The sequence below is a fragment of the Oncorhynchus nerka genome, linkage group LG17, assembly GCF_034236695.1.
Source record: "Oncorhynchus nerka isolate Pitt River linkage group LG17, Oner_Uvic_2.0, whole genome shotgun sequence".
NCBI lineage: Eukaryota > Metazoa > Chordata > Actinopteri > Salmoniformes > Salmonidae > Oncorhynchus > Oncorhynchus nerka.
In genome coordinates, this window is record NC_088412.1 from 22,151,156 (window position 1) to 22,164,161 (window position 13,006).

The window sequence follows — 13,006 nt, forward strand, 5'->3', positions numbered from 1 at the left end:
ACACCGAACTCCTGGCATTCAGGCTATACATATTAACCACCCCTTACTACCTCCTAGTATTTGACTTGATCATTGTAGATGTCCACACTGACAGACTAATGAATACATTCATCTAAAAGGAGTCAAACTGCTCAATAACAAATCCCAGGGAAATAAAGATTGCAACAGAATACAAAGCGGTGAAAAGCGATGGAAAAGATGGTTTAGGGTGTGTGGATGTTTCAAGTATACTCACACACACACACACACACACACACACACACACACACCCCTTAGTTAGCCACTACTTGGAAAATAGTATGTGTATGATGGAACTGCCGTGCAGTTGGAGTTGGTGTCTGACTGTGTTTTCTTCCCTGCGATAATATGTGGAGCTATGAGAGGGGAGCTGGTGAACAGATGGGTGGAGATAGTTTGTTTATCCAGGCTTGCCCTGAGACCCTCCAGCCATGCACAACCACTCACACACACTCCGGCCCCACCCCCTCCACTCCTCCTCTGCTCTGCATTAAGACATGAATATAGACTATATATATATATATATTTTTTTTTAACCAAAACTTAACTTCAAGTGCAATCAGTTACATGGGGTTATTTTGTATTTTTAAAAGTTTGTATGGTCACAAAACCCAACATGTTAATTTCTGAACCTGCCTGAATTCTCTTAAGAGATCCAAAGCGCACATACATTTCTTTCTTTTTTGGCAGCTTGTCGTCAAAAACTGAACAAAACCAGAAAACAAGCTTAACGGCAGCACTTGCGTTGGGGATATTAAGCTCATTCGCCTTACTTTGTTTCAAAGTACCCGTTTCTTTGACAAAAGTGCCCTTCTCAGTAACAAAGTGCATTCAGAACCTGCTTCTTTCCCATTAAGGTGCAAAGGACTGATACTCAGGACACCGCATTGCAGCAATGGCAGGGGAATTGGATCTAAGTCACTGGCACGGCACCCTCTCCTCTGTGTGGTTAAGAGTGTACTGACCAAGACAAACATGTCCAGATGTATGTGAGCCAGTGGCTCATACCGAACACACGTCATAAGTCTGTAGAGCAACACCTAGTGGCTGCCCTCATGTTTTTCGCCCACTTTAGTGTCTGCCTGGTTTTTAGTGCGCCAGCAGTTTGGGGAGCGTGTTTGAACGTGCCCACAACTGGAGGAGCTGCTGACACTCCCAGCCCGTCTGTGAGTGAGTCACACTGCACTGATGTGGCCAGAGAAAAGACCCTGGCTGCCACACACACAAACACCCAGCAGCAGTCCAGTCAGCCACTGAGTAGACCTTCTCTACCCAGGGCTCTATAATACCCTGCACTCCACAGGCTGGTTTTGGGGCATTGGATGACTAAAGTGGGAGAGAGAAGGCCTGATTTGAAGGCCTGATTTGAACCCGTTCTGCCTGGAAACGTGGCTGTGCCGAGGAGATTATATTTTGGAATGCAACAGACATTGTGAAATCCCCCTCCACTCGCCCTCCCCTCGCCACCCATCCCCCAACACCCATCCACTCGCCCTCCCCTCGCCACCCCTCCCTCGCCACCCATCCCCTCGCCACCCATCCACTCGCCCTCCCCTCGCCACCCCTCCCCCAACACCCAGCTGCGCACTTATTTGGCCTTCCAACTTGGACAGGTATTTATTGCTCTCTTCACCACACAGGTTGCCTCGCGGTTTTCGTGGTCCCCAGGACAAAAAAAAGATTGGAATACGCACTATTACACACCTCCTTTCCCTGACGACCCCCTTTAAATATACATCTCCCTGTTGGGATATCTTTAGTAAAGCTGTGCAAACGTATAAAAAAGGTGCTCATCTCATCTCTGTCTATCCCTGCTTTTGGTCTCTTTCAACCTGCTGCTGGTTAGACACTGCCCTCTCTCCTCACGCCAGGGAAGATTCTGTCAGAACTGCACAAAGTTAAGCACATAGCTAGTAACTCTTCTTTCTTTGGGCAGCAACTCTATACATCTCAATCAAGTGTTAAGTTTAGGACCAATGGGTTTCTCAATTCAATATACTCTAACATTCATACAGTTTCTTTTCTCTTTCACCCACAAGCTTCACTCTGTGAGAAATCTGACATCAAGCTGAAGGAAACCCCAATTGGTAGGCTAATATATCTCAGCATTAAAAAGGGACCAATATAATCACCGCCTAACGTATCTACATGTATACAAATGTAAAGTGTCAAGTACCCAAAGCAGTCAACTCAAACAAGAAACAAACAAACGGGAAAAAATGAAGACAAATCAAAAAGAAAATAGAAAGGCTGAAATGTCAGGGTTGTGATTGGTGGTCAACGACGTGGTCACCTGGCAACATGACCATAGTAGTGCTTTAGAAACACACCCCCTGCTCTTGCGGTCCTTACCCCTGCAATGGAAGAGCCCCCCCAAACGTGGATTCAACTCGACATTTAACATTTTAAAAAGATGAACCATAGATTTAAAAAATATATTTTAAAGAGTAAGTGACACTTAAATCAAATCCTTGTCTGATTCTTTCTGGAGCATTTGAAAACAATGATTATTTCTGCATCAGAGGTGTGGTTGAGTTAATCTTGCATATATTGTCATATTCTGACAATACTACTATTTCTATAGTAACTGTACATTGTAGAAATGCAAAAGAATAGAAAAAGATCGGTTGCTTTCCATCTGAATATGAGAGATCACACTCCGTTCACCAATGCAGCAGCCAATAGATGTGGGACACCTCAAAGTTTGAAGGCTATGAAGTCCAAACCAATAGAATCTATTTTAACTGCATAGTTTCTCAGGTTTGTCTGTTGTTTGGTTATACATAAGCTTAAGCACTTTTGCCAAATGTACAGAAACCCAGATGAGGCAGAAATGACCCAGAAAGGAGACATCATGGAGGTGTGATTTGAAGCGTTCTTTGCTCTTTAACAGAACGCTGACTCGTGTGTGTGTCTACTCTGTTTCCTAAAGCAAAGGGATAAAATAAACGGAAAATATTAGATTGGTGACACCCTGATTTGGTATATAGAGGAATAGTTAGTTGTTGTGTTTATTTTGTTTGCCGTTGTTCATAGCGTGTTCTTTTCTCCCTTGGTTTCGGTGGCAGCCCCTCAGGGTCCCAGTATGAATATGGCGTCCAGCGTCCCTCCCTGTCTCAGTCCCCCGGCTCCCCTGCCATCTCCTGGGGCTGAGGACTGTGTGCATGGGCCCTGGAGGCCCCCTCCACCGCCGCAGCTGAAGCCGCCTCCATGCGCCGTCTCCCCCTGCCACTCCGAGGGCCGGGGCCCGCCAGCCCCACCGGGACCTCCAGGAGCCCGGGGTCCCGCACACGAGGCTTGCGGCCGCGGCGGGAGGGGATGCCGTTGCAGCCGTCCTTCTTGAGGTGGCGGTGCAGGTGGTCTGAACGCACAAAAGTCTTAAAGCAGCTGGAGCACTGGTAGGGCCGCAGGCCTGTGTGCACGCGCATGTGGTTCTTCAGGTCGTAGTTGTGGGCGAACGCAGCACCGCACTGCGTACACAGGTAAGGCTTCTCTCCCGTATGCTTACGCATGTGAACCTTGAGCTTGTCCTGCCTGCGGAGGAAGAACACAGAGGCTCAGTACAGAAAAACAACAGAATTGATTAGTACAGTAGGAACTCCGATAGCAACAAGGGTCGTTAAAATAAGAAGCAAACTACAACCATTAACCAAACAATAGGCTAAGAATCACAATCTTGAAAAATGACAATTTAAAACATGCCTGTGTTGACATTGAAACAAAATAGAAAATGTTCCACTACTTTGCAACATAGGCTACAGTACCTATTGTTATGTGATCTTAAAGTAGGATGTTTGTCCAGGGTGAATGTGCTTATGGAGGCTGTTTGTCTCCCTGTGTCTATATCCTTCACTATTACACCTAATGGACCTCTTCCAGGTTGTTTACTCTGCCATGGCAGCAAGGTCATTTGAGGACAGGCCATGAATAAATACAAAAGTTTGGAAAATAATAGTAGTGGTCACACAGTCTTAAGTGTGGATATTGTGGAAGAAAGGCCTTGTAAAGTTCCAGCCATGCTGGAATTGAGGATTCTTTGCTTGTAGAACTATTTTTTACTTTATTTTTTCCTTCACACTTTTCACTTACAGTTATCTACACCATTTCTCAAAGTACATGTAGAGACCTGGCCCGGAGCTCAACGTTCACAGACAGTGTGGCTTCAGGGGAAATCTATTTCTGGTGCCACTACCTTCAAAGAATATCACATATAACACTGGAAAGTGGAAATAAACTCAATTAAACAAAACTGCTTGTGAACGAAACTGTATATTTCTTTATTGAACCTTTAGTTTAGATTAAGGGTTGCAGAAGCGTTAGTTTCTCTTGTCACTTTTTTGGACAAACCCAAAAAAGTGAGACTAATCAATGGGTCAATAGCTCCTCTTAAAACATCAGCAGCAAGTTTTCAGTGAAATTAAACTAGAAGACAAAACATACACTTTAGGATTACAGTCTGTAGAAGTGCTATCTTGTAAAAGTAGGACAGCTAGCTGTACACCTTACTAGTGCCAAGTTCAGGCCCCTCTACTTTATTAATTGAGGCTTCCCCCACAACAGACTGAAAAGATTTGGCATGGGTCCCCAGATCCTCAGAAAGGTTGACAGCTGTACCATCGAGAGCATTCTGACTGGTTGCATCACCGCCTGGTATGGCAACTGCTCAGCATCCGACCGTAAGGCACTGCAGAGGGTAGTGTGTATGGCCCAGTACATCACTGGGGCCAAGCTTCCTGACATCCAGGACTTATATACCAGGCGGTATCAGAGGAAGGCCCTAAAAATGGTCAAAGACTCCAGTCACCCAAGTCATAGACTGTTCTCTCTGCTACCGCACGGCAAGCGGTACCGAGGTGCCAAGTCTAGGACCAAAAGGCTTCTAAAACAGCTTCTACCCCCAAGCTATAAGACTGCTGAACAATGAATCAAATGGCCACCGGACTATTTACATTGACCCCCCCTTTGTTTTTACACTGTTGCTACTCACTGTTAATTATCTCTGCAAAGTCACTTTACCCCTACCTATATATACAAACTACCTCGACTAACCTGTACCCCCCCACATTGACGCGATACCGGTAACCCTGTATACATATTGTTATTTTATTGTGTTACTTTTTATTTTATTTTTCACTTTAGTTTCTAAACTCTATTTCTTGAACAGCATTGTAAGCATTTCACAGTAACGTCTAAACCTGTTCTATTCAGCGCATGTGACAATAAAACATTGGATTTGAATCAGTCCTTCAGCTTCCCTCACCTAACCCACCCAGTCATAATATCTGTCTCTCTGCCATCCAGCCCTTTAGCACCCAGAGTGCACCTAAACAAACCTCCGGAGTTAAGATAACTACTTAGCACCTACACAAGCCACATAGGGGCACTACTGCTACCATGGTTACACACATACAGTGACACAGGGTGAAATATTTAAAGGACAGGAGTGGTTTATTACAGTGCGAAAGCAGCACACTCGTAACCCTGATCAAATAGGATTAAGATTACAACACCCGCTTCCCACTTCACTGCCGATAGGCTGCATTTAGAAGCAAGCACATTTAGATCAGACTCGCCCGCCTGCGCAAAGGGTATATCAAAATATGTATATATAAAGGATATTTCATGTGGAAACCCTCATATTAAATGCTAAGGTGATGGTTTATATTCAGAATAATGTATTACAGCTTTGTCATTCTTCTGTATTTATTTAAAAAATATATTTTACATGTGATAAGGCCACACAAGAGAGCCAGAGATAATTACACACACCTGTGATAATCTGAAGTACCCCAAAAGCCCACTAGATGTCATTTGATAAAATTCAATATATTCTTTGAAAGTTACCAACATTCTGGTAGCTTTCTGGTAAACTTCAAACATTTCCAGTAATATACCCTCCCTTTGCAACCCTAGTCCTGGGTATTTTCAGTGTGCATCTATTTCCAATGCAAGTCCATTGACTCATTCATTAAGAAGATAGATTCAAGGAAGAGGTAGTGCTCTTAAAATACAGGGAGACCAGCGACACAGCGCGCTAATCTAGCAGTCCACCCTGGCCTGTAGCTAGCTGGGCAGCCTGACTGCGAGCAGACAGATTTCATTAGTTGGCTAAGGACTGGGAGAGGGAGGGGAGAGAGAGTGAGAGGGCTGGTCGTTTGGGAGGGAGGGGAGAGAGAAGGAGAGGGCTGGTCGGTTGGGAGAGAGGGGAGAGAGAAGGAGAGGGCTGGTCAGTTGGGAAGGGAGAGAGGGGGAGAGGGCTGATCGGTTGGGAGGGGAGAGAGAAGGAGAGGGCTGGTCGGTTGGGAGGGGAGAGAGAAGGAGAGGGCTGGTCGGTTGGGAGGGGAGAGAGAGGGAGAGGGCTGGTCGGTTGGGAGGGGAGAGAGAGGGCTGGTCGGTTGGGAGAGGAGAGAGAGGTCCAGTCGGTTTTGTCGTGGGCAATAATCAACAAAACCAGGGATCACAAGTTCAAATTCCGGCATTGGCACAGATAGGGCACCGCTCGGCTTGTAACCCCGTCAGTATCAGAACAGAAAACTTTACAGCATCTTCCTCCTAGATAACGTGTCACAACCCTCTTTTATATCACCTGTTAACATTCCAGGACTTTACCATGAGCCATGTCTTTATAAAACACGTCTTCATGACACCCTGATTACCTCCACTAGATTAAATATCAAACATGTTCATCTCTGATTAACATTTTCCAGAAAGGTTTTGGCAAAATGATTTACATTACCACATAGATAGGGGACATCAGAGCGGCAGGCAGCCTAGTGGTTAGAGCGTTGGACTAGTAACCGAAACGTTGCAAGATAGAATCCCTGAGCTGACAAGGTAAAAATCTGTTGTTCTGCCCCTGAACAAGGCAGTTAACCCACTGTTCCTAGGCCGTCATTGAAAATAAGAATTTGTTCTTAACTGACTTGCCTAGTTAAATAAAAAAATTGTTTACTATGCTTTCAGCTATGTTTCTCACTTTAATTTCAGGATAGTACATTAATTAGTACATTAGTAAATTAATTAATTGACAGAGAGCAAACATTTGGCTAAGCTAACATAGCTCATGCTAAGTAAGACTGTCCTTGGCTGTAGGACAACAGTGGTCTTGTTTTTGCTCCATCACACCTCCTCACCATGAGTAGATGTGACATGGGTGGTCAATGCATTAATTAGGGCGTACCTGGTGAAGCGCACTTTGCAGATGGCGCACTCATAGGGCTTCTCTCCCGTGTGCGTGCGGATGTGGCGGGGTAGCTTGCCTGCACCCTGGATGACCTTGGAGCAGATGGGGCACTTCTGGAAGGCCTTGGAGCGCATCTTCCTCTCCCCTCCGCCCCCTCTCTCTTCTCCTCCCTTTCCTCCCCTCTCTCCCCCCCCCCTCTCTCTCTCTCGGCTAGAGCCGCCCCGTGCCGTCCAGAGGGGCAGCAGTCCCTGTGAGACGGCGGCAGCGGCATCTTCGTGCTGCGTGCTGTTAAAGTAATTCAAGTAAAACTCCACGTCCGGGTCCTCTCCCTCCCCCAGCTCCTCCCCAGCCGCGGCCCGCTCCTTCTGCCTCTCGATGGAGTCCATCATCTTCTGCAGGAGGGCGCTGGCCGAGCCCCTCTCTCCATCCCGCCCCCCCTCTTCCTCCCCCTCTTCCTCCATCTCCAGTTTGGGCTTCGTTGGGAGGTAAAAATGTCCGTTCTGGGCTGGGACGTAGAAAGAGGCCCCTGGCCCCCCTCCGTTACCCCTGGCCCAGGCCAGCATGTCCCTGCCACTTTCAGAGTGCTCCACTTCCCCTTCGTCCTCCTCATCCTCATCCTCTTCATCTTCAGCGTCTTGTGTGGGGGCCTGGGTCAGGGCGAGGTCCAGGGGAGAGTAGTACTCTCTGGGGCCCCCGGGGGCCCCGTTGCTTTGGGCCCCATTGCCATGATTAAAGTGCAGGTTTGTGGGCATGTCCCTGAGCTCTGGCGTGCTGCAGCTGCTGCTCCAGTGGGCCCCTCTCTGGAAGTACTGTAGATACTCCTGGGCCCGCAGCCGATTCCCCTGCTCCACCTCTCCTCCTCCACCTTTCCCCTCCTCCTCATCATCATCCTCTTCTTCTCCTCGCTCACTGCCCGCCTACGAAAGAATAAACAGGATTCCATTACACTCATACAATGTCTAATAGAATGTGAGTGGACACATGCATATCATATTCACACAACAGAAACATATATGACTATGAACATGGCCATGCTACTGCTATTCTACACGCTCCCCGTCATGCAAATGTTGTAGCTTAACTGCGATAGGTTTTGTCTGTAGAATGCAGCTTGTGAAAGCGCACCCTGTCCTGAGACTCAGAGACTGGTGTTGGCTTAGCGTGGGTAAATGTTTTGAGGTCAGTGTTATTGTGACCCCAGGGTGTGGATGTGTGTTTGGCAGTGTGTGAGAGAGACACTAATAAAGAGCATGATGTGATGGCCAGACAAAGACCGATGACTGAGTGTTAGTTTGTTAGCGTGACGCGATGAGGTTGTGTGGTACGTGGTCTGTGGTGGCGCATTTGGATGGAGCTCCAGAATGGCACTTGCAACACAATAGTTTTAACAACTCAAAACAAGACTGGTTTCCACAGAGGCCATACTGAATACATGTATTTTAACTTTCAGAAACTTTGGATAAGAAGGTTTGTTAAGTGACCATATTTTGATGCGAGGCCTGTGATGTAATGGTAAGACAGAGACTGCCGACGGAGTGTTGGTAAGTTAGCGTTGTCATGATGACCAGCCTACCGGCGGGGAGAGCACTTTGGTGTCCAGCAGGTGAGTGCAGACTTCCTGGACGGGCGAGATCTCCAGCAGGTGGGCAGCGGCCAGGATGTCTCCCACGGAGCTGTGGCTGACGGTCAGCGTGGCTGTGTAGGCAAAGTCCAGCAAGGCGCCTAGGGCCTCGGCCGCCACAAAGTCGATGGAGTAGACGTGCTGCTGGTCGGCAGTTGGACCAGAGGTGAACAGCTTGTAGAAGTAGGGGCTGCAGGAGGCCAGGACCGAGCGGTGGGCGGGGAACTCCTTCTCCTGGTTGACCAGGAGCACGTCACACAGTAGGCCGCTGAGGCGCTGCTTGTTCAGGCTGCCCAGGATGTCTGCGCTGTGCTCGGGGAAGGGGATGCCCACCAGGCCCTCCTCCGCCACCTCCCTCTCCCTCCTCCTCCACCCCCAGTGCCCCTGAGCCGCCGCCCGCCCCTTCCGCCGGCTCCCAACGACATCTTCCACCAGCCTGCCGCAGAGCCGCCAATCACAGCCGCCGCCCGCGTGTCCGTCCTGCCGTCTGTCCGTCTGCCTGTCTGAGGGAGGAAGAAGAGGAGAATCAGTTCTCAGTCTTTAAAACACAATACACAGATGCCCAATTCAATTCTTAGCCCAAAGTCCTAGGGATTTGGTAGGTATTACAGTAGCAATATGGTAATAGCACAACGTACATGGCCATAACTACAACCATTTCAGGACACCGCTGGACCACTGTATTTTTTTCAAATTTGAAAAAAAGTATAATAATACAAATATATATTTTGTACACAAAGGAAATCAATCTAAATATTGCTCAAAGCTCAGAACATTTATATTCTTCATTGGACTGAGTTCTAATCACGCCTGCTTGTTTGCAAAAGAATGGAATCATGAACAGTGGTTTGCTCGTTATGTTCGCCTGCGCCCCCGGATTTGCCATTTTAGCAGCACATGGAGTTTATAGTTTACCCATAATTTTTTACCACCACATCGCTGATATTAATACAGAATCGTAAATAATATTCTATTTGTTGACCCCTTTTTCTCCCCAATTTCATGATACCCAATTGGTAGTTACAGTCATGTCCAATCGCTGCAACTCCAGTATGGATTCGGGAGAGGCCAAGGTCGAGAGCCATGCGTCCTCCTCTGAAACACGACCCTGCCAAGCCGCACTGCTTCTTGACACACTGTTCGCTTAACCTGGAAGCCAGTCGCACCAAATGTGTCAGAGGAAACACTGTGCAACTGAAGTCAGCGTGCATGCACCCGGCACGCCACAAGGAGTCGCTAGACTGCGATGGGACAAGGACCTCCCGGCCGGCTTAACCCTCCCCTAACAATTGTGTGCCGCCTCATGGGTCTCCCGGTCACAACCGTCTGGGACACAGTCTGGGATCGAACCCAGGTCTGTAGCGACTACTCTAGACCACGCCGCCACTTTGGAGGCCCCGTAAGTAATAGTCTAATAATTGATAATACGATCATCTATGTGCTCCATTGATGTCTGTCTGTGCGGAGCTTGATTAGTAATGGCTCGGAATACAAATGTGAACGCTACGTAATTTGAGAAAAGAGATATATATGTAAAGAGTTGATGATTTTATGCAATTCATCATTACAACTGACTGAACAGTCGCTGATGCTAGGTGTCAGTGTGATTCAGTTCTCATATTTCCCCCATTTCAGGAGTATAACATTACAGTGATATAGCTAATAGCTGGTGGGAGGAGCTATAGGGGGACGGGCTCATTGTGATGGCTGGAATTGAATTACTGTGACAGAGTCTACAATGTGGTTTCCATATGTTTGATACCGTTCCATCTATGCCATTCCAGTCTTTACAATGAGTCCATGATCCTATAGCTCCTCCCACCATGCCTGCTCTCCTAATAGGCTGTGTGTTTCTAGATGGACTGAGGTGAATGAACCTACACTAGCTTGTTTTTGCTGTTCTCTAAACAGCATTTGATCTTTTTTTTCTCCTTATATAGAAATGCAGTAAATGATCTTCAAATGATCTTCTTAAATGATCTTTTATCTGTAATCTTTTCTATATAAGAAGTGCCTCAGGGTAAGGGCTGGTGGTTATTCAGAAATTGTGTAAGAAAGTAATTTAAAGTGCCTTCACACCTGAGAGTATACATGAAAATAATATTGTGTTGAAATTTTGCTCACTAATGCCACAATAATGTGGCGTGCCATTAATACCCACTGGGCACACACTGGTTGAATGAGTGTTTATTCCACGTCCTTTCAATTAAATTACGTTGAACTAACTAGGTCCGCGACGATACCAGTATTGCGATGCTCGTTTATGTGTAATGGCAAGGACCTTTTTAGGAAAAAAAACCTAATGTTGGAAACAAACATCATTATGTTGTCATCCAGAGTCAGATTAACCATAGCCCACAAAATGTTTTTAAAAGGACCAAAGAGTGAACTGCTTCGTGTTTTCATTTTCGCCATGGAAAAAACATTACGATGCTGGTATCTTCACAGCCCTAGAACCAACGTGGTATAAAAGTTGATCATGTAGATCAATCACTATTAAATCATGTCAGTTCCTATTGGCCAGTTTAGCTGAAGAACTGAAAGTTTTCAAAAGGGCTGATTTCTCTTGCCAATAGCCCATCACTACAGTCCTCTACAACACCAGGCCCCAGAGTTCATTAAAGAGCCTGAAGGGCCTGGAGGTGAGCCATGTTGTAACATCACCACCATACAAACACTACAGATACCATTGATTTCACTGACAAACAGCTACTGGCCGACATACTGGCTTCACAGACCAATCTAATAGAAACTACAGTATAGCTATGGCATACATCCTTTTTGGCCAACATCTCCCATACATAGTGTTGAAATAGCTGTCATCCATGCTGTATCTGTAATGCTGGATGTATTGGCCCACTGCTGAACCTATTACCATGAGAGAGAGTGAAGGGCAGTTTGAGGGAGAGCAGGGAGGATCAGAGTGCATGCTGGGAGGAGGAGCAGGGCCGGGACTGTACAGCAGCCTGTGCGTCGCTCTGTGTCAGTTAGGAAAGGGGGAGGAGTGGGGCGGGGGTTACAGACCCCGTGGAAAAACCTCACTGGAGGAGGAGGACACGCACAAGCTGCGAGGGAAAGGTATTAAAAAGGGAGGTTGTCAATCCGGTCTGAGCCGGTTACCCCACCCTTTACTGTGTGCCAAGTTTCAGGAAGGCTGTCCCCTCGCTCACGTGTGTGTGTGTGTGGGGGGTGGGGGGTGGGTAAGATTAAAATGATCGACTGCAGCTTGCAATGCGCGGGGGAGGGGGGCTCGGCAACGCAAGTCCTTCCTGATTTGTCCATTTACAAACACACTTACACAAGCACAGACAAACACACACACACACACACACACATTAAATAAAGCCCCCCCACCCTTCTCCATCTGCCAGGGAGACCCAGCAGGGGGTGAGGCAAGTGGGATTATTCTCTATAAGAGCAACGCATTCAAATGACATTCCTTCAGATTAAGCCTCTTGGTATATACACTAGCTGTGCTCAACCTGGCTGCCTCTCCTCTCCCCTGCTTGGCTCTCTCCCACACCTCCTCACAAAGCAACGCCTCTCTCCACACCTAGAGATCTGGCACCGCAGCAACACTAACCACAGGTCATACTCCGGTAACGCTCTCTGAAAAGTCATCTCTGGGTAGTGCTAGAAACCTAATTGCACTTTCTCTGATGTTAACTCCACTCCTTCAACAAAGAGGACAAATCCTTAACAAGACCTGTCAATCATGCCACCTCATAATGTGTGACATTTAAATGCTTTACTATGGTAAACCGGTACATCTGTCTTGCGGTAATCTTAAAACAAACAAGCTTGCAAATGGAAATAATACTGTCCCACTTGGTTCCATGTGGAGTAGTTTGTGTCTTTTATTCATGACACAATGCCCTTTCATTTCGGCTCAAGCCAAGTTAGAGCACTTTCTTTCTCCTTTAACCCCCTACTATTTTATATGCACCTGACCACACCGCCACTACAACTTCTCCCATTGTTTTTCTGATAAAACTGCCCTGTCTGACGTGGGAACATTTGATTATCCTCCACCTCTCATTTGAATATGCTGAGGGAGGGGAGCGAGGACAGAGACGAGAGAGAGGGAGAGAGAGAGAGAGAGACACGAGAGAGAGACAGAGAGAGAGAGAGACACGAGAGAGAGAGAGAGAGAGAGAGAGAGACACGAGAGAGAGAGAGAGAGA

At 47.0% G+C, this 13,006-nt stretch overlaps 1 protein-coding gene across 1 annotated transcript in view; it reads right to left on the reverse strand.

Annotated features, from left to right (window-relative positions):
- Positions 1–1,590: 1,590 nt before the first annotated feature.
- The window catches only part of LOC115144958 (zinc finger and BTB domain-containing protein 7A-like), an 18,290-nt gene continuing 6,874 nt past the window's right edge, over positions 1,591–13,006 (reverse strand). Inside the window, 4 exon segments of the mRNA XM_029686126.2 lie at positions 1,591–3,552; positions 7,199–8,118; positions 8,775–9,176; positions 9,179–9,325. Of these exon segments, the coding sequence (XP_029541986.2) occupies positions 3,135–3,552; positions 7,199–8,118; positions 8,775–9,176; positions 9,179–9,325 (1,887 nt within the window). The 3' untranslated portion in view covers positions 1,591–3,134.